This window comes from Natator depressus, chromosome 3 (genome assembly GCF_965152275.1).
Source record: "Natator depressus isolate rNatDep1 chromosome 3, rNatDep2.hap1, whole genome shotgun sequence".
Taxonomy (NCBI): Eukaryota; Metazoa; Chordata; order Testudines; family Cheloniidae; genus Natator; species Natator depressus.
Genome location: NC_134236.1, coordinates 156554461 through 156580695, shown reverse-complemented (window position 1 = coordinate 156580695; position 26235 = coordinate 156554461). Strand labels below are relative to the sequence as shown.

The window sequence follows — 26235 nt, the reverse complement described above, 5'->3', positions numbered from 1 at the left end:
TAGTGAGAAGAGAGCCCAGATCTCCTCCCACCCCCAGTCCCATACTCGCTCCAGTAGACCACATGGCACTGCTTTCTTCACTAGAGCAGTGGTTCCCAAACTGGGGTTCATGAAATGTTACAGGGGGTTCTAGGGAAAAAATTCCCTAATGGCAGACAGAGCTGTCCTAGTGTGTAATAAGCATGTCATAAAAACAAATTTTATATTTCCAAGATTACTGCTTTTATAACTTATACTCAGGTGAAGAAGAAAATCCCTGGAAATATTCATTTTTAGGAGACGGTTTGCCAGACTTGACATTTTAGCGGAAGGGGTTCACAGGTTGTTAAAGTTTGGGAACCACTGCACTAGAGGACTCTGTTCCCTCCCACCCCAGTACAATTTCTTGTCCTTAAAAGTCATTTCCGCGGATGAAATGCAACGGTGAGGATCACAGAGGTGGTGAACTAAACGCCTCTTCTGGCCGATCTCATCCTTTCCAGTCGTGAACTTGCTGTGCTTGTACTTGATCCGCTCAATCTTTTGATGCATAGGCAGGGAAAGTGCATTATTGCCTATTCCCCGCCAAAGGCCCTCGTTTGCCTCCAACAGCCCGCCGGCAGTCACACGGAGCGGGGGTTGTAGTTCTTTTCTCAATGAAGGCGCTCCCCCTCCCTCCTGAGCCTCCTCCCTCTCTCAGATCATTTGAATAATAATGTCCCCTGGACAGGGCATTGGCTGGTGGGAGCAGGACTCCGGCGTGACGTCAGCGGTGGCAGGGTAATACCTGGCTTGTGGCGGGTAGTTGGAGCCTGTAAAAAACCCTCGCAGCAGCCACTAGCGGGCCAGGCAGCTGTGAACCAGGGACTGCCAGGAGTGGCGGCGGCGGCAGCAGCAGCGGCTGCCACGCTAGACCGCCGGGCGGCTGCAGCTTGCCGGAGGGGCCTGAAGCTGCTGAGCCCCTCACCCAGCCTCCCGCCTCCTCCCTCCACGGACGCTCGCAGCGGCTCCACCAATGGGATGGTTCAAGGTGCCCAGAGGAGTGAGACGTAGGGAGCTGGCCGAGGGACCCAGTAGCTGAGCTCGTCCGCCCCACCAGCCCCTACAGCTACTCCAGAAAACCAGCAGGAGCTGGCCAAGGGAGCTGAGGGGAGGCACTGGAGAGCCGGGCTGAGACTGAGAGGGACCCCCGCAAACTGAGGTCCCGTCTCCCCCCCCAGCAGCCAGCCACTCCAGAAAGCCACCAGGAGCCGTCCAAGGCCAGGGCCAGCTCAGCGCTGCAGGCGCAGCCCGCCGGGCTGGAGCAGGGTGTCTCCGGCCAGTGACAGGGGAGGGGAACGGGGAACAGGAGCTGGGCAGCTCCTGAAGTTCAGCCTGGGGTTTCCTCCTGCAAAGGGTCGGGCAAGAAGAAGCGTCGCAGCGAGCAGCCGAAGCGCGCGAGAGACTCCCTGCAACTAGCCGGGGATGGGAACAGCTCCGGCCCCAGATGCAGCCCTGCCTTCCAGGGGAGCAGCCGAGCTGGGGCTGCCCGCTGGGGAAGGTGTGCGCTGCTGAGGGGGCGGGGAGCGGGCCAGCCCACACGCCTGTCGCCCAGCCGCACTTGTGAATGGCCGTGTAGTGCAGATGTGCGGAGGAGTGTGAGAAGAGACACCCGTCCCTTCGCGTCTGCACATCGGGCTCGGACACACGCATCCGGCCAGCGGCGGGCTCCAGTGAGAGAGGACAGCGGCTCGCCTGGATCTGGCTGGTGATCCACTAGGAGGCATTGCTAGGGATCCAGTGGGTCCCGGGGGTGCCCGAGCGGGAGGGAGCAGGCCCAGCACCTCCTGGAAGGGGAGGCGATCCAGGGATTCCCCTGGCTACCTGCAGCTCCTGCTGGTGACGGAGTAGAGGGATCCAGTGGCTTCCCTGAGCTCTTGCAAGTGAGGAAGTCGGAGGATCACCCGGGAACCCCCGTGAATCCAGCTGGTGACTGAGTCGGGGGGATCCCCTAGAACCCAGTGACTTCTGCCCCCATCACACGCTAACATGAAAGCTGCCAGCCTTTCCCCCTTCTTTGTGGCCACCGTGCTCCTCTCCTTCCCCCCAGCCCTGAGCTTGGAAGAGAGGACCCCTCTCGCCGGCTCCCGGCCTGGGCAGCAGTTGCAGCGAGAACCCCCCAGCTTCTCCCGGCTCCAGAGGAAGAGCCTGGCGGTAGATTTCGTCGTCCCTTCCCTGTTCCGGACCTACCTGCGGGACCTGCTGCTGGGCGGAGGGGAAGCAGTGGGCTGGCTCCGGGCGCGCTGCAGCCTGGTGCTGGAGTGCTCGCCCCTGCTTCGGGCGGCGAACTCCTGGCTTCCCGGGGCCGGATCCCCGCAGCAGCCAGCCCGGGCTCGAGCCCTGTCCAAGGTGCTGAAAGGGGGCTCGGTGCGGAAGCTCCGCCGAGCCAAGCAGCTGGTGCTGGAGGTGGGAGAGGGGAGCCTGCGGGATGGCTGCGCCTGGGACCCGGCCCAGGCAGCGGGCGAAGAAGCAGAGCCAGCTGCGGGCGAGCTGGAGTTTAACCTCACGGAGCTGTTCAGCTGGTGGATCCGCTCCGGAGAAGGAAGGCTGAGAATCCGGCTGATGCCCGAGAGGAAGGCGGCATTCCTGGGCAGGGAGACCAGCTTATCCACGGCGATCAGAGCCTCCCAGCCCCGCCTTCTCTTTCAGATCTCCAGGAGAGGTGAGCAGTTGCGTCGCAGACCCTGGCGTTATGACTTGCACCCGTATAAGCTCAATGTTTCCACCTAGCCCTGAGAACTTCCCCTTGAGCTGGGGGCTGATCGAGCCACAGTTATTCTGCCCATTTAGCGTCTCCCTTACAGTGAGGCTGGGGAAAGTTTGGAAAACATGACGGGATCCAAGTCCTTGTTCTCTCCCCACAGCCCGTGTTTACACCTTCTGAGTTGGGGGGGGGGTGCTTCCTTGCGCCTCCAGAGTACCATCCCTCTGGGCACGACTAAACTAGTCCTGCAAAGGGGACCTGTCGCTCTGGTTCCTCAAAGACACGTCTGAAGAGCGTGTTGTGTTGGGACCGCACTAGATTGCATCAAATGACCTTGGTCAAAAATAAATACCTGGGGGATCCTCCCTGGAAGTCTCCCACCACACGCTCTGCTGGCCCCAGAACACCCCGGGCGCCCTACGAGAGGTTTCTCTTCTCATTCTGCAAACTGGCCAGTATGAATTGTGCATCCCCCTGCAGAGCGCAAAGCAGACAACATACATGGAAGGAGAGGAGGTGTGTGTGAACAAGGGACATTTAGAAGTGGTTTTCGTTCCTCTTCCCCCCTTATTCCATCCTCCCACCTCCGTTCCATGGCCTGCCCCTCCCAGGGGCCGTGGCTGACAGTAATCAGCACTGCAGATTTCTTTACTGGGGGTCCTGCAATGTTCTTAACTGCTCTATCCAGAAACATTCGTGCTGATTCAATAATATAGCCTTGCTTAAACATCTTCGCTCGAGATTTCCCTGCTCTCTTATCTCCCCCAGCTCCAGGGGGACTAGTGCCGCCTTCTATTAAGTAAGAGGGGAAAGGAACTAGAGACTCGCTGTGGGGTTAATCCTGGTTTTGACGAATGGGCTGTATCCCTCTAAGTAGTAGTAGGGCGCAAATGCTACATTCCTCACTTTTCCACCCACCTGATTGTTTGTAAAGAAAAATCAATCCGAGTTGGAGCTTTTTCCTCTTGTCTGATTTTTGGGACGCTTTAGTAGAACAGAATGTGTCAGGGGATGATCGCGGTGGGGAAGATTATGTAGAAAGCATCCGGCTGTTTTGTTAAACAGGTTGAGTTTGTTTGTTCCATTCAGACACAAGGACTCGAAGTCCAGCTACTCACCCATCGTGTAGTCCTGATCTCCTGGAAGTCAATGGCAATGCTGCCACTGACCTAAACAGTGCAGGATCCGGATCTATAAAGTGGAGAAATAGGGTATTAATTTGGTAATAACGGAGGCAAAGCTCAATGGAGTGAAACAAGTGATTTCCAGGTTCTCTTCTATCACCAACCACAACGAAGCAAAAACATTGATACACTTGATATCAACACAATGAGGCATTAATATGATGAAGGGACACAGAGTGATAGCAAATGCCCAGAATAAATATAAGGCATGAGCATGCCGTTGATTCTCCTTCAGTTGGATATAAAGTGGGGCTTAATTAACTTCATCCTTTTGAATCCAAGGAGTCTAACGTGAACTGGCATTGCAAAGTTCAAAGCAGTAGGGAGGACAACAGCTCTGTTAGCACTGATACTTCTCTAATGAAACAGTGTCGCATAAATTCTTGCGTCCACCTCTCAGTTCTCTGAAAGCAAGCTATGTAAGGACAACTCGACTCCCTCAGATAAAAGGTCTTTGTTCTGCATCAGTAAAGGAGATTTCTTCTTATTACCCACAATTATTTAAGCTTTAATACTAGCTTTCTTTCATTGTCTCCTACAGAAAGAACATAAGCCCCAATGGACAGCATAGCCAAAGACTTTGTCCCAGGGAGAGTAGTTGGGTAGCTTATTTAATGGACCGCAGAATATACTTATGTAGAGTCTGAAAAGACAAGTCATTAGTGGGACTTGAAGCACAATGCTGAAGCAGCCAGCTCTGAGCTCATAACTGAAAAAATGGGCCAGCAGTTTAAATCTGTTGAAACTAACTTTAGGGGACCCTCTTCAGATTTCCACTGGTATAAATGAAATCAGACTGGGCTTTGAAAGCCTGGTCTGAATGAACCTGCCCAAAAAAGTGAGCTTTTTCTTACAGCGAGATAACTAAAACAGGTCATTGATCTGGCTGTAAAATCCTAATGGAGACCAAACACAGGTAGCTTTTACTATGATGTAGCTAGGTAGGATTCTCTCCCCCTCCCACTGTGGCTGACCTCACATAGCTACATCATAGTAAAACTCTCTGCTGTCTCCACTGAGACCTAACAGTGTTACAACTAGCCCAGATTAGTTATCTTGCTGGTTCTGTTAACTTTTTTCCCCTCAGTGAAGCGATTGCTAAAGGAGTTGTCTTCACTGTTTAAGAAGAAAAGCCATGGTTGGACCTGAGTTAACATGCTCCACATTCATGCAACAAAATAACTGTTTCTGTGCTACATGGTGAGGTACCCACCACTGCCTGAGCTAGAGGGCAAGCCCCGAGATATCTGTTAAGGTACATTCACCCCAAGGTAAGTACAGTGAAGATATGTTGCCAAAGGTAGTCTCAACAATTAAGGCTTGTTGGTCCTTCAATCCATTCCAGTAAGCCCCTGACCCGAAATAAACTGTCAATCTCCCTCTGCTCAGCTCCCTCCTCCCCTCTGCCCAGCTCCCTGTTTGCAGTTTCTTACACAGCTCAGTGTTGCTGTGGCCAAGATCCTACCTGAAACTGGGGACACGGTTTCTCCACAATTTTGCTCCATTGATTTGAGCAGTGATGGGAGCTGCAGTGTCTGGGCTTGTCTTCAGTAGGAATACATTTTTAACCTGTGTTAAGCGAACCCATGTTAGCTAACTGGTGTTACACTCCTAGTGAAGAAAAGGCAGCTGAAGGTTTAGCCCCTGTTAGATGGCAAACCCTAAGAAGTTTTACAATACAAAAGGCCATAGGAAGGTGTGGGGTTTTTTTGTTGTTTTTACTGGAGATCAATATGTATTAGTGATCTCAGTGTGAAAGCCTAGCAAAGAAAAGGCTCTTACCATGATGTGGCTTGGCAAGGTCCCTGCCAGGTGATGGGAAAGTGTTGACCATGGTTAAAAACTACAGAGCCTTGGCTCCACTTAGATTTTATACCAAGATAGCTCATGTGTTTTCATTACCTCACTGTAATACGGAGATGCCCAGGACTGTAGTTCATATAGAGTATATCTATGCTGGAATTAGACACCCAGTTGACTAAGCTTGTGGGGCTTGGGCTAAAGATGAGGGCACTGGAACACAGGGGGCTCAGAGGCCATGGCCCTCCCACTTTTTGCCACGGGCCTGGCCCTGTGCCCTTCTTCTTTCCCCCTGAGGCTCTGGCTCTGGCCAGGCAGTAAGCTGGAGCCAAGCTTGGGTAGGAGCAGCCCAAGAAGCCCGGGGAGCTGCATCAGACCTCCACCTGCCTGGGGTGGGGCACCCAAGAGCAGTCCCTGACCCATGTCCCCATCCCACAGGACAGATGGAGGATCCCTGGATCTCCAGAGTTGCCTGGGTGGCTTTTTCCATGGTCCAGCTGCAGCTCTTCATCCCCCACGGCCTCAACCCCAGGCCAGGCTGGTAAGAGCTGTGCAGGCAGCTGTAGGGAGCCGAGGACCCTCCATCTGCCCTGGGTGAGGGACCCAGGGGCAGGGCCACAGGCTGGGGGCTGCTCTTGGGCCCCCCAACCTGGCTCTGGCTTCCAGTTGCTCTGGAGGGCATCTACACTGCAGCTAAACAGCCCCTTAGCCAGAGCTCTGCAAGCTCGAGTCAGCTGGCATGGGCCAACCACAGGTATAATTGCAGTGTAGACACACCTGTACAGACATAATTAAATATTTTTGCCAAATGGTCAGAGATTAAATTTTGATTAGATGGGGAGGGAGCCAGAAGTGGCTAAACTGTGTTTGGCTTTGCTTTATTCTTTAACTGTTCCACCCACTCAAGGCTATTTAGTGAGTTAGCCCTCCCCCTTGTTAACAAGTCTTGCCAAGAGATGTTTCCACACAGAATTGTGGTGGGGGTGGGAAAGAAAAAAATTAATGAAGGATGGTACTAAGGGAACCATTGTTGTTCAGTAGACAAACCATAAAGTTTACAGGAACTTCCACAAAATATGCCTGCAAGAATTCTCAGGGCTAAATTACTGCCCCACTTCCATGGGCATGGAAATTTCACCCTTAATAGAAGGTCTATTTATCACCTATGCACCACTAAAGACCTACTTATGCCTTCTGTAGTCATGATAGGGTATGTGGTCTAGAAGTTAGAGTGGATCTGCATAGCTGTGAATGCATTGGCCATGCTACTAACCCTTCCTTGAATCAACCCTAACTCATCTGCTCTATGGTGCCACAGATTACTTATGCAGGTTGTGTGTGAGATCCATCAATGTCAGTTCCACTGCAATTGGGGTGAATACACACCTGGACATAAGTGGGATTTAAGTAGTGTATAGGCCTTGTGCTGGCTCTCTTTGCAGGGAGCGAATGTCCCCCTACATGCAGTGAACAGACATGAAGACACCATGGAGCAGGGTAGTTTAGAGGAGGTCTAGTAGCATGACCAATGGATTTACAGCTATGCAGGTAATCCACTATGCTCTAATTACTAGAGCAGACATTCTCTCACATATTAACATCACAGGTAGTCAGCACAATTACAGTAGGACACCTGGTCTACAAATGTTAAGTGGGTTTCTTGCGAGTCTAGTCAGAAGATTTAATAAGCTGTGATGCCTGTAAAATAACTTCCTGTGATTAATTACTACTTACATATGCTAAGGTGGGAAATGTTCATTAAAAAGGGGGCACAGTGGGATGAAAATGACTCATGCCTTCCTCAAAAGGCCAAAGTACTTCCATTCATAAAATAGATTTAAAATTCCAATTATATTTTTTAAAATAGCAATGCATAACTTATCCCTCCCTGGCCGGGAGACACATTTCTCCTGCTCTGTGGTCTTCACATGGAATTATACTAACTTGCCACATGTCATGTCTGAAACAACAGCTGTCTTCTCAGCATTCACTACATAGCGGTGTCCCTAGCAGAGCTATTGCAATACTGACACTTTCCAAGCAACTAAACTGAATTGCTGCGGGGTGCTGCTGCCATGGGCCTGATTCTCATTTACACTAAGGCCCTTTACATCATTTTGGCAGAGAGAAAGGGATGCAAAAATATTTTTTAAATTGGCCTTTGTGTGAATGAAAACTGGACTGTGTGGGTAAAATACTGTCCCTATTGAAGTTAATAGGAGTTTTGCCAAGGATTTCAGTGGTGTCAGGATTTCACACATATTTGTACCTTTGTCTTTACTTTACTATTTGTTGCTATTTGCTTCCCAACAACAAAGCTGGGGTTGGGCAATAGTGAATTCAGCTGCCCTAAGGGCAGGGAGGAGGTAGGGCGGGTTCAATCACCTTCTCATTAGTGTCTGTCAGTCATTCTCCTAAATCCCAGCTAGGTACCTGGGACCTGATTTTGTTCCCACTTAAGTCAATGGTAAAATGCCCATTAACTTCAGTAGATCAACCCCTTGCAGCACAGCTTCTGAAGTGCTTCCTTGTAGAGCAAGTGGTTCATCCCTAGTTCCTGACTCTTTGTCTAGACTTGGGGTTCAGTAGTCAGTGGCTGGCAGGTATTGTAACTGCACCAGTGCAAACCCCAAGGAAAGCCACAATTTGCACCAGTTGGATTTACCAGTGCTTAAAGCCAAAGTAAGCTCAACCAGTGCAAATTGGGGCTTTTCCTGTCTGCACTTGGGGCAGCACTCATTAAAATCAGTTTCTGATGCAAATATGTGTGTTTGATTTCCATTTTGCTTTCTGCAGATTTCCTTTTACTATTGCTTAAAACTCACAGCTCCCATGAACTTTCCTGCCAGTGAACTCATGCACTAAAATTATGGCAAGCAAACACAAAAGGGGCACAAATATAGATAAGCACATTTGGTTTTTTATTTGCATGAATATTCACAGCATGCTCTTAATGTATTTTCCCTGCTTGCCTTGCTGTGGCTCTATTTCTTCCAGCTGTAAAAATGGGGAATAAATATCTCCTTCACCAGGGGTGGTGGGAGACTTGAACACTTTATTCTACAAATGCAAAGACATTGCTCAAAAATCAGAGACAATTGATAAATCTGTTTTGCATAGTGTGTTTGAATTGTATCTGAACTTAGTCAGGTCACTTGGTTCACAGTGCATCTTGTGTGAACATTATCTGAGAAATCATGATCTGCCTGTGAGCTGTACACATGTGAATCAGCTATAGAAAGAAGAGGTGAGAAAAGACTAATGGTATTTTGCACTTATCCACAGAGTTCATAGGAAGATCAGCATCATTATCTCCATGTTACCTATATCTTGTGTGAAAAAGCTGTTCTTGCCTCCATGGGTCCCATGTTTCCTGGTGGATTTTGCTAGCCTCAGAGACTCACTGTGACCTTCCACATAACCCTTCTCTCTAGAGAGAAGGGTCACAGTCTACTGAGCCATTTTCATCATAAGCCAGCAAGGGAGGTGAGGAGAAGTTATCCTTCCTTGCACAGTCTCTGTTGTCTCCCAGTCTCAGTGATTAATCAGGGGGCAAAGGTGGGGGGAGCCCAGGCCCACCCTCTACTCTGGGCTCCAGGCCAGGGACCCTAATAGTATCAGCTATGGTAGCTGACCTTTTAGAAACATGACAGGTACAATTCCCTGGGATACTTCCCCCACAGCAGCCCTCACTTCCTCAAGCTCCACTTCACCCTTACCTCAGGGCCTCCTTCCTTGTGCCTGATATGGTGTGTACTACTCAGCCTCTCCAACAGCACAACTTCCTTCCATAGCTCCTGACATGCACACCCACCTGATGGGCTGGGAGGCTTTTAACTAGTTTCAGCCAGCCCCTGATTGGCTTCAGGTGTCCCAATCAACCTAGCATACTCCCTGCCATCTGGAAAGTTCTTAATTGGCCCCAGGTGTCTTAATTGACCTGGAGCAGCTGCCATTTCACTTATCCTGGTCCTATTGGGATCCAGGAAGTGGGCGGGCAAAGCTCGCCCACTGCTAAAGGATCCCCCCCCAGCCTAAGGGGGGGATCCACAGGACCTGGAAGCCAAATGATTACGTGGGACAACTAATGAAGAACAGGAACGGGAGTGCGGTCAAAGGGTCAAAAAAAGGGAACCAGACGGGGACACCGAGCAGAGGACCCCAGACAGCGCCCACCGCTCCTCAAAGGCGTCAAGGGAGTCGGTGGACGCCGCCCAGAGGAACTCTGCCCGGAGGCGTGAACAGACGGAGGATCGGAAATAGGCCCCGCAGTCGCAGGAGACTCCATCGGCCAACCTCCTCACCCTGGTTTTATAGATGGCCACTTTAGCCAGGGCCAGGAGGAGGTTGACCAGGAGGTCCCGCGACTTAGTGGGGCCACGGACAGGGAGTGCGTAAATAAGAAGGTGAGGAGAAAAGTGCAACCAAAACTTTAATAAAATATTGGTGAGGAGCCGGAATAGGGGCTGCAACCTGGCGCACTCCAGGTAGACGTGCGCCAGGGTTTCCCTCACGCCGCAAAAGGGGCAGGTGTCCGGGATTGGGGTAAACCGCGCCAAGTACACGCCCGTGCTCACGGCCCCGTGTAGGAGCCGCCAACTGATATCCCCGGCGGGCCTCGGGACTAAGGTGGAATAGAGGCTGGCCCACCGGGGCTCCTCACCCTCTAGAGGTGGCAGGAGATCCCGCCACTTTGTGTCAGGGCGGGACGCGAGGGTGAGGACATGAAGGGTGTGGAGCACGAGCGTGTAGAGATGTTGTTTTGGTGCGGTCTGGAACCGGACCGGCTGCAGCTCGTGCAGCCGGCTCACGGTGAAGGGGCCGGGGGGCCGGTCGGGTCCACGGGGCAGGGGCCCGATGGAAAGGTCTGGAGGGCCTGGGGTGGAGGGTGGGCGGGGCGCGCCCTCTCGCAGGACCCGGCACTTATCCTGGTACCAGGGATTTGTTTAGCCTGGAGCTAATATATCTATCTCCCACTACTTTTCTATAGCCATCTGGCCTTGCCCCGTCACACTTGGTATAGATAACATCTGTTTGCTTCAGTTGCTAAGATCAATATTTTTCAAAGTGTTGGCTAATGTTGGGTGCCTCCATTGTTGCATGCCCAAATTGAGACACCTTGGGCTTGGTTTCTTTCAGAATTGCTGAGTTGCAACAACTCCAACAAAGCAAAGAGGCTCAGCACCTCTGATTATCAGGGTCCAACTGACCCAGGCTGGTCACTCAAAATTTAAGGCACCCAAACTTAGACACTTTTTAAAATTTTTTGGCTTCAATGACCATGGCACAGTGACCAGGCACATGGCAATTCAATGGCGGAGCTGGAACCCAGGTCTCTTGACTTCCAAATCCTTCTGTATCCCCTGGATCACAGTACTGTCCTTCTGAATCATCTTCAGAGATAAGTGCCTCTGTACAGACTGAAGTGCCTAGCTCAGAAAGGTCTTTTCTGAAATGTGCCACATTTGTCTTGTTTCTCTAATTCAGAAAAATTTGGTTGGAGAAAAATGTCATGGAAGCATAAATGCAGATTTGATAAGTCTGACCTTTCTTCTCTTCCAAACAATAAATGTCAGGAAGCTTAAAATGACAAGTTGGAATGGCTGGAGGTTATTTATGTGTTTAAATATTTAGGCAAGAAACACATTTTGAGAATAAAGTCTCATATACACAAGGATTTTGATTTATGACAGTGTCTGTCTAGAAATTTCATGGCTGTCACTATGCTGCACACCATGGTTGCTCAGAAATTCACTGTGACTGCATGGCCAGAACTTAGATCTTCCTGAAGCTATAACCCCTGTCAATTGTGCTAAAAGAGAATCCCCTTTAGCTGCTAGCAATATAGGGCTTCTGACACACTAAGTACTTCTGATTGCATCCAGTAGATGGGAGTGGTATACTAAATTAGCCAATTTATTACCCTAGAATAGGCACTGTAAAGAAACGAAGTAATGTACAGAGGTGGTGGCAAGCTTGGGAAAGTCTGTTTATTGAAGGTGAAAATGATCCTTGATTTTCAAGAACAGAATACTGAATAATACTTTGCATTGACATAGTACGTATTTGCCAGAGAATGTCAAGGTGCTGCACAGAGGGGAAACTAAGAATCAAATTCTGTGCTAACTTACTTTGCATGCAACTATATTAACTGGGGGTGTGGGTCGTCATGGAGTGTGTGACACAGACAGATCATGCTGGAGGCAGTATTGTTTAGTGGCTAGAGCAGTCAACTGGAGTCAGGATAGGTGGGTTTTCTGTATGCAGTTGTGCCATTGACTTGCTGTGCGACACTGGGCAAATCTGTAAGGTCCGGCATCTATCTGTGTGTTACCTTCCCCATAAGTAAAGTGGGGATAACTTTTAATCACCTTTTGAAATCCTTAAAGGAAAGCTGCCATCATATTGGCACAAAGCCTTATTGTTCATGAGGCTGTTACAGAGGGAGCATGAATCTTACAGTCTGAACTCCAAGGTTTTTGTAAGTTCTAAGTAGAAAAAACCAGTCAGATGTACAATCTTCCAGTGCTGATCAGAATACATCTTCCCCACACCTAACTTTTGTGTGATAGGAAACCTCAGAAACTTCAGTGTAATCTCAGTTTTTTTGTCTACCATGCCTGCTGTGGCATAACAAATTCATATTTCTTCTTTTTTTTGGGGGGGGGGGGAGTCAATCCTCTGAAATTTCACCCTGTTTTAGGACCAAACTGAAGCTTTCAGTCCTGGCTCCACAGAGGTATTTCGGCACAACACCCCTGTCGTGTTTTTAGGTACCACTGCAATCCCTGAAACTCCCACTGGGCTGCTGCCTCACCCTGTACACATCCGGGCAGAGTTCCACTGCGCAGCATCCGCTGGCTCCCTTGACAGCTTTGAGGAGCAGTGGGCGCTGTCCGGGGTTCTCTGCTCGGTGTCCCCATCCTGTATCCTCATTTTGGACCTATGACCTTCACCTCAGACCTTGTTTTTCTCATTAGTTGTCCCCTGCATTCATTTGGTCCCTGGGTCCAGTGGTCCCTCCTGCTTGGCTGGGGGAGGGGCCTTTGAAAACACCTCCCGGGTTTTCCAATAACACCCTGTAGGCACACAATTTTGCTCAGTGCCCAATTTTTGCAGTAACGGTTCCCTAGGCACCTGTATTTCTACCTCACACTGCTGCCTCACTCTAGGCATCTGGATGCCTATCTCCCACCTAAGCCCCAGAGTGATCCATTAACCTGGGGAATATAGGTGTTCCTCTGCCTAACTCATGTGGAGCCTAATCCAGTGGGTATGCGCAGAGGCCACCTTTTAGCTACACAAATCTGCTGAGGTGGTGTTTGGTGTGATTTTTCTAGGCACTTAACTGTTTGGCTTTGCAATGGTCACCATTGCCACACCTAAGAGCCTTCTGTGGAGCTGGGCCTTGGATATATTGTCTGACTTCTATGTGTGGGACTTTGGCAAATGTTTAATCTTCAGCGCCATGGTTAGAGTGCTCACCTGGGGTATGGGAGACAACTAGTTTAAGTTCTCCTCTGTTTGTTGAGGAGAAGGGATTTGACCAGGCACCACTACAGCTCAGTGGTTAGGTCACCTGAATATCATTCTTTCTCTGGGCCAAGTAATATTTAATTACTGAATTAAAATGGAACAATTTAAATAGGAGAGATTGAGATTCCATGGCCCATCTGAGAAGTGGTATTTGAAGGCTTCAAACCATCAGAACCACTTGAGGGCAAAACTGAGCTGGCAATCTTCAGAAAATAGACTTTTTACATGAGACTTCTGGTGATTGCTGGAAACACCATGAGAATAGGTTCCCACTGATATTTCCAGTTCTGGTCCCAGCAAAATCAAGCAACCCATAAGCTGTGAGTAAGGCAAAGTGGGCTGCACTTCCATGCTGGTCCAAGAAGGAGAGGTGTGCTAAGTCTGTTTCAGACTTGGATTTCCCATGCCTTAACATATTGTAGTCAAGTGAATAGCTGCAGCCGCCTCCCGCACACATCTTCCCTGTAACAAGCAGCTCTCAGATTTCACACCTTCAACTTTATGCACCTGGAGAAAACGGCAATCTCATTTTCAATTCATGGGCCGGGCCTGGGGGAAGCATGTGATTCTGCAGCAGGTGACCAGGAAGCAGACCATGGATAGAGAGCTTCTAAACACACTGAGTAGGTGAGGATAGTCTCTTGTTACGGTGATGTGTAGGGCCGGCCTTTGGGGTTACCGAAGGGGGCGCTGTGCGCCGCTTTGGGTTCCTACGGGACCTGCTGCAGCGACGCGGCACCATTGGCAGGCGAGCAGCAGCACGGGGGAGGAGGCAGCTGGACGACCAGCCGCCAGAGCCAGGTGCTCCGGAGTCACTGCTCTTCCTGTCCCCTCCCCCGCGCTCGTCCCTGCAGTTGCCCCTGGCCACTCCGGACTGGGAGCGTCCTCCTGTCTGCTCTGAAAGGGGGGGCTGATGGTGGAGTGCCCCCCTCCCCGTGTACCCGATCTCCACTAAGCTGGGGTGACGGGATGGGGGGAATGTGGGTGTACTCTCTGGGGCCGGAGCTGCTGGCAGCTGCTTGTGTCTTAACGAGCCTGGCTTCCTTAAAGAGACAGCGCACTCTCACTCACTCAGGCACACACACTCCCCCCAACACCACACCAGGGCTCCCTGCATCCAGGTCACTTCCCCACCTGGGCTGTGCGGAGGCATCAGGAGCTGCTGCTCTCCTGCCCTCCCTTTACACAGCCCGCAGGGAAAGTGACCTGGATACAGGGAGCCCCGACATCGCTCCTTGCTCTCCCCCCTCCCCCACAGCCCCCTAGGGCTGCGTGGGGCAGAGGAGCAGTAGTCCAGTGGGCGAGTGAGCAGCAATGCCAGCTGCTTTGTGTATCCAGGTCAGTTTCCCCACGTGGGTGCAGGAGGGGGATGCAAGGTTTGGGGCAAAGGGGGCACAGTGCAGGGGTTAGGGGCTTGGGGGGGGGAGCAGTCAAGGGGGTGTAGGGATTACGAGTGAAGGAGGGGGAGCAGGCATTAGGGTGAAGGGAGCACCGTGCAGGGGTTAGATGGGAAGAGAGGGTGGGGAGCCCAGGGGGGTGCCAGACCTACAGGAGTCAGGGGCAAGTTTGCCCAGGGTACCATTTTCCCTAAGGCCTGCCCCCTGTATAGAACAGATGCATAAGTTGTCATTGCTGAGTGCTATAGGGGGGCCCCATGCACTTGTTCCTTTTGTTTTAATTGTAGAGAGGTAAATCTATACTTCATATATATATTGCAAAGTAGAAGGCAAAGTTCCTGTGGAGTTGTCAATGCCATGTGCATTGGCAAATATAGATTTCCCCCCCCCCTTCTTTTCACACTATTTTTAGTGCTGTTATGTCTTCAAATGTTTTTTGTCACTTTTTTCCAATCTCTTAGCTGTAAGCACTATAAGGTTTATGACACACTTGAGCATATGGAAGTTCTGACTTCTTTTAAGAACTTAGATTAGAATCCATGCACTTGGGTTCTCTCACTTCTACCAACTCCCATTAAATAAAGGCATAATTGCATCGACCAAAATGCCTTGCATTTTAGAATGCCTTTCATGTGAGAATCTCTAAATGCTTTGCAGGTGCTAATTAAGCCTCAGAAGCCCTGTGACAATACTGAGTATTTATACCCATTTTACAGACTGCTCATAAAATTTAGAGATGGAAAAAACTTTGTTAGATAATTAAACCAGCCTGCAAGTGCAGGATAGTCTTCTCATAGAGAATGTCAAATACTGTTACACTCTACTCTCACCAACCAGCCAAGAAGTAAGAATTAAACCATAGAATGTCTCTGTAATTTGCCCAGGATTATATAGCAAGTCAGGAATAGAACCCCACCATCTTGTTCTCTAAACACCAAACTATGTCTGCCTAGATCCTAGACCCCTCCCCCCAAAAAACCTTGTTTCTCAGCTCCTACCTCTTAGACAAATCTTCTTTTGGGTATGTTCCTCATCAGATTTTATTTTTTTGTGATTTAAATTGTGTTCTCAAGGGGAACTAAGATAACTTTGCTCTGTTGGGGGCCTCAAATTCTGTCTTCAGAAACTGCCCTATGGCCTTTGTTAGTAGCACTGTGTATTAAACTATGTAGTCATTAGGGAGCATGATGGTATGGTTATTTCTGAGGGAGGTTTCGTTATTGATGCTAATTAAACTTGAAGCTAATGAGAAAGGATTACTTTTCGGGTCTTAAGACGAGGCCAGAATAGTTATTATAGGTTAATTATTCTTCTAAAAGACTCAATTTCAGCAACAAATCATTTTATCAACTCTTTTCTTTCATACTGAAAAAGACGTGTTTGAAGGGGATTTGAAATATAATTGCAGCACTGACCTCATCTAGCTCTTGATCAGCAATCTCTTTCCATCAGCAAAAGGTTAATACAATGTTTAAGAAAAGGAATTCCATGTATCCTCTACATATGGACAGTTCAGAATATGTCTCCTGGCAAATATTTCCTGATAATCCTCTGCTTGATTTCCTTAGTGTACCTTTTTAACTTTGAAAAGTATAGAATTCCTCAAAGCCCAAAGATGTAGTGGTTGCTCTCCAAACTGCCACATCATGGAGAGTCTGATAGATAGTCCATAGATAAGATTGTTTGGAGACTTGCACTTCAAGATGGTCTCAGCTCCCTCTGTTTTACACAGAGACTGAGTTCAGCCTTAACAATTGGCATGGCTCCCTTTCATATTTACTTACTTGTAGGGGAGAGACACACATGCTCCCACCTCTAGTTTCTCACATGAGAGCTGTTACTCTGAGAAACTATAGGTGGCTTATCAGGGGGCAGCTCTTCTCCCCCTTCAGGGCCCTCCTGCCAGAAACCTCACTTCTCCCCTAGGTTGCCACCCACATGGTCCTGGTTGTCCCTCATGCTTCCCAGGTGTACCACCTAATGAGAGACCTTCTGCATCACAGTAGACTTTCATGCCCTGCACCACAAGCTATGGTGGTGTGCTACAGGAGGAGGAGGAGCAGCAGCAGCCTGCTTGTGGGGGTAGGGGAAGTCTGAGGAGACTCCCTTAGAGCAACTTTAGGCCCCCAGTCCTCTCTCACTCCTGTACAAGCAGAAGAGAGGTGGGAGACCACAGCTGGTTTTAAGGAGACGAAGGGGTAGGCAGCTGGTCTGCTCACAAGAGAAGAGGGCTTTTACAGGCTGGGAGGTTCCATCCCTTCCTTCTTGTGGAAGATGTACTGGCTCACCCTGCTCCCTCCAACTTTGCCCCTACTCCTGGAAAACTGCTTTTGGCAGCTAGGCTTCCTCTCTGTTCCTTGGAGAGACCAGCAAGGGCCTAGGACAGCAGCAATGGAACTGTGTAGAGAGGTAGGGCTGGGCCTTAATTCTCCGTGTTGGCGTGGGGTGGCTTAATTCTCTGTACTGGGGGTGGAAGGGCTGAATTAAATGTGTGGGGAAGTGGGAAGACTATCAGTCTTAACTGTAAGGGAGGCAGCCTGGATCCCCAAATATCCTCTCTTGGTATCTCATGAGAATCCCTGGCAGGGGACCCTCTTTGCAACCCCACATCTGTGTGGAGCATCTGCTGTTGTCATGTTACAATTCGGGATGTGACTGCAGAGGTCAAAGGCTATTGTCTATTTGGGAAGGTGGTACTCTGGACTGCAGCGAGACAGTCAGATAGTGGCAGGTGGCAGCTTACAGCAGCCTCTCATTATGGTGTTATGTAACATTTAAATAAAAACAATTTAATGATTTTATATAAGCTTAACAGAAACACATAACCCAGGTCCCTGGACAGGAACAGCCCTCCTGCTCAACTCTCCCACCAGTAGCAGGTCTGTTTCTTTCAAAACACAAAACAGGTCTGTTTCTTTCACACAGTGAAGGAAGACCCTTGAAAATAGGTTTTAGATTTCCAAAAACAATCCCATTATCTGTCAATTATGATGTGTGTAATAAAACCCAGCTATCCCACATTTCAGCCATTTGTCATACTTTGAAGTCTTGGCTGACAGATTTGAAGGCTGATGGATATGCTCCCAAAATACAGCATAGCTCCAGCCCCAAAGGCCTCCTAGAAACCCCATGCTACCCTAACCCTCTTCCCTGCTTCATTCACAGACAACCTCTCACTTTGCTCCTCTCCTTCCCTGCCTGGTATTCCCTAATTTTATTGGAGGACTTGTTTTGGGTTTCATATGTGTATTCCAAGTTGTCTCAGCCCTTAACAGAGAGGCAGGAGTATTCATGTCTTGAGAAAATCCAACTGTTCTCCCAGCTGTTTGAATTAAATCGATATTAACAAAGCCAAACAGACAAATGAGTTTTGAACAGTCTGAAAAAATTCTCTTGCCTTCCCTGTTAATGAAGTTTAATTTCAGGGTACCTCTGAGGTCATTTGAAAACTCCTCCAGCTGTTTGGAGGCAGGGAGAGATGTGGTGGTCTATGCATTAAAGCAACAAGAGCTTGTATTGAACAACTTGGTTATTTATACTGAAAAAACACATAACACAAATACAGCAGAAGCCACCGCTCGTTGTTGACTACAAATGGCAGCTCCTTCTCTGTCCCTGCAGGCCAGAACCTCACCTTCCAATGTGGAAGGTGCCCTTTTGACCTCTGCAGCCACATCCTGACATCAACAGTGGCTCCACACAGGCATCAGGCTTTAGAGCACCCTGGAGGTTGCTGTTTTGCCCTCAGGAACAAGAGTTCCCTCTCTACAGTAGTGTCTGTAATGTATATGTAGGTAGATAGTTGTTGTTAATTGATATCAGGCCTCTCTGCTGCCAAACCTACAGAGATTGAAAGGGCTGTACTTGTGAAAAGCCCTGTTCCAGTCTTGAGTGTGAGAGGAAGCAAAGCTTTTTTGTTGCTGTCAAGGACCTGCAATTTTTGCAAGACTTTGTCTCTTATTAGTGCCTAAAGAATATCTAGGGGATCCATCTGAACAAGGCCCTCCTATTTCCTTTTGAAAAGAGGCTTTGTTTGTGAGGGTGAAGCTGGCATCTTTTGTTGTGTGCTTTGTACTATGTTCTTGGAAGCCCCCAGGCGTGCAGCAAGCATTATGCAAGGTTGCACTGGGGATGAGCCTCATTAATAGGGCTCTGCGAGAGAGCCTGTGATGCTGTACCTGTTATAAGGCTAGACCTCCCATTTCTCGCTCCATCAATAGGACACCATTCACCAGCACTGAATTCACTTGAAAAGTAACATCCTATGTCTCACGCTCCTCCTAATGGTGTCCTCTCCAAAAATAATAATAATAAAAAAGGTTCTTTTCAGTTTATAACTGCATCCCCATTCATTCCACTCTGCTGAGTTCAGAGTGAAGTGCAAATGATAACATTTGAAGTGCTAACTTTCCAGGAGTAATTAAGGTTTTAAATCATCTGAGCATTTCTGGATCAGCCACAGGGCATGACTTTTCCTCCCCTGCCTTGCCAATCGAAAATCCTTTCTTATTTCCACACACAAAAGCTGCATAAAGTTTTAAGACCTGATTCAATACTACTTTATGGATAATGAGTATGGCTTATATTAAGTCTTCAAAAAACAGCCTATGCATAAGACTTAATGTATTGAAGTTTATCACCAGTGTAACCTATTTGGAGTGGCAGGTTTTTTGTATTGGCTATAAAACAATATAAAATATACTGACTTGAAGAAAAAGCAATTTAAAGGAACTGGTCTTCTCTAGTTCCCTTCACATCGCTAGTGTTTAAGGAGTTTGTCAAGAATGTCAATCTCTCTTGAGAGAGGCAGATCGGTTGATTCATTTAAACTGGATTGGACAAAGCAGTGCATAAATGAATATGCTACAGGGAACAATCCTGTCCGGGCAAAGGGGATATAATAAATTATCTAATGGCCAAGGGGATAGTCCCTGAAGCTAATTTGGTCATACATATCTTTTCTAATGATGGGTGGAGTCAGAGTTTTTAGAGATTCTATATAAAGAAAAATTCAACACTTGAATCTAAAGCTTATCCAAATTATCGGAAGTTCTTGAATCTACAAAACTAGTCAGGATATCCCATGTGCACAAACTTTCTCCAGAGCTTTTCAGTATGGCCTGATTCTGGTCCAGTGGGAAATAAAGGAAGCACATTGATCATGGGATTTTGTGAAGATGTGCCTGGATCCAAGCATCTCCACCCTCCATTTCTTGCAATTTGGTATGTTTGGGCTCATCTGGGACATGGAAGGGCATGAAAATACGTTTGTGTGAGAACGTAAAGGTGACTTTTTCTAACTTCAGAAAAATTCCAGGCAAAGCTTCAGGGAGTTGAGTTCTTATGCTATGGAAGCCCTACAGCTTAAGGGTAAAATGGTCTAATACAAATCGTGGTGGCTGGAGGGAGGAAACATAACTTAGATTCCATGCATGGGCAATGCACAAAGTTTTCTTCTCATCATCATTAAAACCTCAGATGAAGGATCCAGTTATAAACTCGACTACTTATTCAAATGGAACCTTTTGATATTCACCCAGCTTTAAACTTATCGGGTTTTCTAGTCAGCTTTTTCTTCCTGCCTGTGCTGGCCCTTTCCATAGCTTTCTGTATTAGGCCTGCCTGAGTGGTAACTCTCCTAGTAAGATGCTGCCTGCTTGTCTCTCTTTGCCTTTTTTGGTGTGAACACAGAGTTCTAAAATGCACTGGGAGTTGCGTGGTGGCCTTGCTTTGACATCTTTAAATATGTGAGTAATGGGGACACTTAAAACCGATTTTCCATGTGAAGGGTATTCAGGACTGAGGAATCCCAAATCGTGTGTAGTAGAGCTTGGAGAGGAGAGCTGTTCAGCAAGATTAATGAGAAGGGAGATTTCTAGTCTGATGAAATACACAATGCTGACTAGGAAATAAACAATGAAACACTGGATTAAGAGTCCCAGGGACTCAGAGTGGAATCATTTGTGGAAGATGGGTACTAAGCAATCCTGGAGCACCTTCCCTTTGAGGTCCTTAAAGTGCTTGGAAGACTGTAGGTCTCCTGACAGCCTGGTGAGGTAGTTAAATGATTATTCTTCTGTGACATGGAAACAAACTTAGGTACATAGAGGTTAAGTGACCTCTTCAAGGCTACACATTGACTCAGTGATAGGGCTGAGACTAAAACCCTGGAGTCTTGATGACATATAACTGTTAGAGTATGGGAAAGCAAAACATTTGGAAGAACAGAACTAGAATCAAATAGAAACACAACTGATTTCAGACAATGGAGGGCATGAGAAAGCTATAGACAAAAAGAACAAATAGAAAAGGAAATAAAGATGGATTTTTCTAGTAGTTTGCATTTTGTTTGAAAGGCTGTGGCTATCAGAGCAATGAATTGTCAGCTATGGGTTACAATTAGGGACAGGGTTATTGAGGGAATGGAGGAGTAAGGTTGTATACATGGAAGGAGTCGTAGCTGCACACTTCAGCGTAAAGGGCACTAGAAAAATGACAAAGTAGAGGTCACTTTTATAGATCTTTTAATATAATCATAATTGGAGGACATTTGAACTTGTGGAGAAGTTGAAGCTGTATGATTATGGCTCTTAGTTTTTGAGTTTAAAACCATGTGGCAATGACTTTCCCTTAGAGCACCTTTTAATCCAGAATGATCTCAAAGAACCTTGCCAATTGCTATACAAATGACATACTTACAGAAATGCATTCTTCCACCGAGCCGCTTCTAGGGTGAAGCCCAGCAACTGTTCGTCATTGCACAGCAATGCTACGAAAGAATTTTAGGCAGCAAGGAAGTGAAGACTACCACATCCCACTGAGCTACAGGGGGATTTTAATGGCCTGGTGTTGCCAGGACTTTGGCTCAACTAAAATATTCTCTGTTCAACATTCAGCCCCAATATGTAGCCTGCTTAATTCATGTTCTATAAAGAAGGCCTGAATGTCTTATTTTTATATTAGCAATTAAGGGGTGAAATCCTGGTCCCACTGAAGTCAATATTAAAACTGCAGTTGACTTCAGTGAGGCCAGGATGTCAGTCTAGATCTTGTCTGGTCATTTTTTTCCCCTTGGAAGTCTCTATGAACAACTGGAAAACTATATGTTCATTACATCGGAGAAATTATGCAAGTGAAACTTGATTAAATAAGGTTTCAGAGTAGCAGCCGTGTTCGTCTGTATTCGCAAAAAGAAAAGGAGTACTTGTGGCACCTTAGAGACTAACCAATTTATTTGATGAATGCATCCGATGAAGTGAGCTGTAGCTCACGAAAGCTTATGCTCAAATAAATTGGTTAGTCTCTAAGGTGCCACAAGTACTCCTTTTCTTTTTGATTAAATAAAAATCAATTCCCCTCTCAATTAGCTTGAAATTGTCTTTTGTTAACACATATGTAACTCCTCACTAAGGTTAAATAAACAACAATAAAAAGCAGAATAACTAATATTTTGGTAGGGAATATAAAAATCCAGGTCTTTATATATCCTAACAAAGCAAATAAAAGGCACAATCCAATATTTTTTTCCTTTGCAAATAACTTTTAAGATTACAGGTAGCTCTGAAGGGTTTCACCAGGGTGATGGTGGGCAACGGTATTGGTGAAATCTAACTAGTGATGGCTCAGGGATCATTGTTAGGATTCTGTGGCTAGGGTAATTGTGTAGTGGAAGTGAAGTCTGCAAGCAGGTAAAATAATTCTGACTTTAGAGGGGAAAACAGCCAGTAATAAGCAGCAGAGCAGTAATCAGATGCAGAAGGGCTTATCCTAAAGTACAATGACTTGAAAGATGGCAATGATGGTAGATAACCATAAAGAGGGATATGAAACTGAGAATAAATAGAGCAATATCCTCTAAACTGTAAAGAGCTGGAGCATAGTACCTGGAAAGAAATTCAGGAGTTATTACTTGAGAAAGTTCCCTAAAGCTATCAGGCAGATGTGCAGCTGGTGACTAGACTACTCACTGGGATCGGGATTGAACTGAGAAAGTGAAATCAAAGGGGATGGCATCATTTCCTCTGATAGGCACTATTTCACTTCAATATGACGTGTAGAGTCCTGTGAATAAAGTAGTGGTCATGATACCAGAGGAATGATGGAAGGGACAGAATCAGACAGGACCCAAGTCCCAAATTTAAGCTACATTATGTAAATGGAATTTCTGTTCCCTATATCATCCTTAAAGTAAACTTGAGAATCAGGGCTCCTAAGTGTCTTGAGTTTGTTTGAAGGACCACACTAGGGGCCTGGTCTGAAGCCCACTGAAGTCAACAGAAATTTGTCCATTTACTTCAACAGGTCTTTGATGACTAAGGAATTTATAAAGCCTTTTTATCTTCAAATTACCAGTTAGCATGTGAATGCTGTTTCTCTCTCATGGTTGCTGGGAAGCTTGTGTGAAATGAGTTGATGGGTTTCAGCCAAGTTCCCAGGAAACAGGTATCTGCATAAAATAACTGAGTCTCAGCAGAGAGAGGTGGATGCTTCTTGCGGGAGACAGAGCACACAAGCATTGCCTGGTGTGTTTTCTATCAGATAATAATAATGGCCTTCTCCTGTAAACTGGCCCTGCTGATGCCTCTGAGTGTGTTTTCCCCACCCGTTTTCAGGTGTCACCAGCCAAAAGATTGAAGGGAACCATCTTCTGAGCCCTACCGCTAGCCCCCAGTGAATGAGGGTTTGGACACATCGTGCGTATCTTTTGCGTGGATAAACTGAGTTCAAGGTGTCAAATCCAGCACCTTTCTCCAGCACTTAGTAAACAGAGAAAACACTGGTGCTGGGTTTGTGTTTGGCCCTGTAATGTCCTTGCGCTTGTCAAATGTGCATCGGGGATAATGAAAGCCCTTGTTCTTAAATGCTTAGTCACTGACCTGGGGGAAGGGCTTGGGCTTAGTCTGACTTGCTGCAGTCTAGAGGGTTAGCTTGTGCTGTTCTCCTAAGCCGGTCTTCTGTTGGATCTGAGGCCTGAGGCCTCTCATGGCAGAGATTTGGGTCATATGTGAGGGGAGCTGCATTCCCATAAAAAGTTCCCTAAAGGAGAAGGGAGATGATCCTGGCACAAACAAAGGGAGAAGTGCCAGAGCCCTGGGGTCTGGTGTTGGGAGGAAGTAGTTTGTCTAGCAGGGGTGTGGGGTGGGGGACAGGACTTACAGTACAATAATAGTAACAAAAAGGAAATGTAGGGGCATTGATAGTCACATAATCCTGTTGATAACATTCTAGCCTCCACTTAAGCTTTATACCTCTGAAGACAGAGGTTCAGATTCTGTCTTCTGGTAAAATAAAAAGATGTGGGTTAACTTTATCCTTGCAAAGTTCCTTAGAGCTTGCAGTACAGACAACCAGAAGAATCTATCACATATTGATATTCTGGGGAAAGATCAAAGCTCACTGGACCTATTGGTTAAGGCTTGCGATAATTTAGAGGCGATTTGTTTTGGTTGCTAGAATAAGGGAGACCTTTTACTGAGAGCTTAAACTTTCTCACTTTCATCCCATTACTCCTTTGGGTCAGCTTCACTTGGAGCTTTCCAGTAACTTTATCAATAGCTTCGATTCAATGTACAATATGGAGTCCTGTGTCTCAGCTGAAGCATGATCTTCATATATAAAGATAGGCAGTATTCATCTGTGCACACGCCTTGAACTTTGCAAGTCTGATCCTCTGAGTAAGCCGAGGGACTTTGGGCTTGTGTACACTTACAGTGCTTCAGCAGCACAGCTGTAGCGCTTAGTAAAGACATTCCCTACGCTGGTGGGAGAGCTGCTCCCGTGGGTGGAGCTACTCCACCTCCCTGAGAGGTGGTAGCTATATCAATGGGAGAAGCCATCCAGTCAACAGCGCTGTCTATACCGAAAGTTAGGTCAGTTTGTCTCTCTTTGGGTTGGGGATTTTCCACATCCCGGAGCAACATAGTCATACTAACATACGTTTGTTGTATATAGACCAGGGCTAAATAATGTGATCTCTAAGGTATCTATTTGTTTCCTTAGGCAAGAAACTAAAGCCTAGTTTACATCTGAATTTGCAAGTGAATTTGGTGCTCTGACACATCTTAAGTCCCATTCCTGAGCAAGCCAATATGCAAGCTCACTAAGGGACGTTGCCAACCCTACATAGCTACTGCCAATATCCTGGAACTATTCCAATCTGGCTCTGGGGAAGGATATAGGACAGATGGAACTGGTGGCACTGATGAATGATTTCCTCTTGTTTGTGGACAAGGGCCATCCATCCATTGCCTCTCTGCAGCATCTAACAAAGTTAATCTTAGAATTTTGCTGTCCCACCTCAGACAAGTTGCAGGGTTCATCCGATCACACTGAGATTGCTTTAAGTGTTTCTCTCAAACTGCCCTCAGAGAGTCATGATTGGAATGGGGCCAAAACCCTAAGGACATGTTTGGATTGAGTGATAAGAATCCAAATTGTGATACACTAACTCTTAGTGAATAGGAATTTATCCCAAAAGTAGCTTCACTGAGTACAGGGTGACTTTAATGAGAGCACTTGTAGCGTAAGGTACTCTTCAGCATGAGAAAGCGGCAGATTCTGGCCCTAAGCAGATCTACCTTGGCAGGAGGAATATGTGGCTTAACTAAGGGCTGTTTCTGTAGGCCTTTTGTGAACATATAACCCCTTTTTAGGAGATACTCAAGGAAAAGCTGCCAGGTAATAGGTATTCTGACTAGTTCTATATCTACGGCAAACCTGAAAGATGATCAATAGCAAGGGGACAAACTACTGGATGAGCAGTGTGTTGGCTATACAGGGAAGTGGCTTGTAATTTTAGAGGGAGGGAGATGAATATTTCAGCACTTGGAAAAGTTGACCTCGAAAAGCGACAAAACTACAAAGAAGCCTATTTTCTAACTAACATGCAGAGAAAAATGTCACACTAAAAATATGAACCAATAACTCATTTCCTGTTTTGTGTTTGCCAGTTTATGTGGTGCTGTGTTTTTCAGTAAATGGAGACATATACCAAGATATTTAGTTGCCACCATTCCATCCCAATGAATTTAGATTAAAATATATTTTTATTTTACTTAATATTGCGTGCTCTGCTGGAGCTGAAAGGAGAAGGACATAAACCCAAAATGAGGGGCCAAAGAAAACTTTGTGCCAGGAGCTGAGTTCTGGAAGGTGACACTCTTTTGGCAGCACTAGCATTTCCATGCTCTCATGAACCTGCATTTTCATGTGCAATAGTCACATTAATCAAAGTTAAGATCACCCTAAATTTGTGTGGGATGGAGGTAAATGTGGGTCTAACCCAGGGATAGTCAATAAGCGGACCATGGGCCAAATCCAGACTACCTGATGCTTTTGAATGGACCCCGAAATCTTTTTATTTGCTTATTATTTTCTCTGGAGTCTGGACCTTGACTATACCTTGACCAAGAAATTTGGACCTTGACAAAAAATAATTGACTACCCCTGGTCTAGCCTGTAGTGCTATGGATGAACTGAATGAGTTATCTTATCTACATAGCTGGGGAATATCTCTGTGTTGATACTTCGGGTTAGGTAACAAGCTCTGACCTCCTATAGATTTTAATCCTTCCAGTCTTTCATCTCTTAACACTTT

General features: G+C 47.0%; 1 protein-coding gene across 1 annotated transcript in view; it reads left to right on the top strand.

Annotated features, from left to right (window-relative positions):
- The first annotated feature begins 1570 nt into the window (after positions 1-1570).
- Positions 1571-26235, top strand: part of ALK (ALK receptor tyrosine kinase) — a 527922-nt gene continuing 503257 nt past the window's right edge. The window contains exon 1 of the mRNA XM_074949139.1: positions 1571-2680. Coding sequence (XP_074805240.1) covers positions 2008-2680 — 673 coding nt within the window. The 5' untranslated portion in view covers positions 1571-2007. The remainder of the gene's footprint in view (positions 2681-26235) is intronic.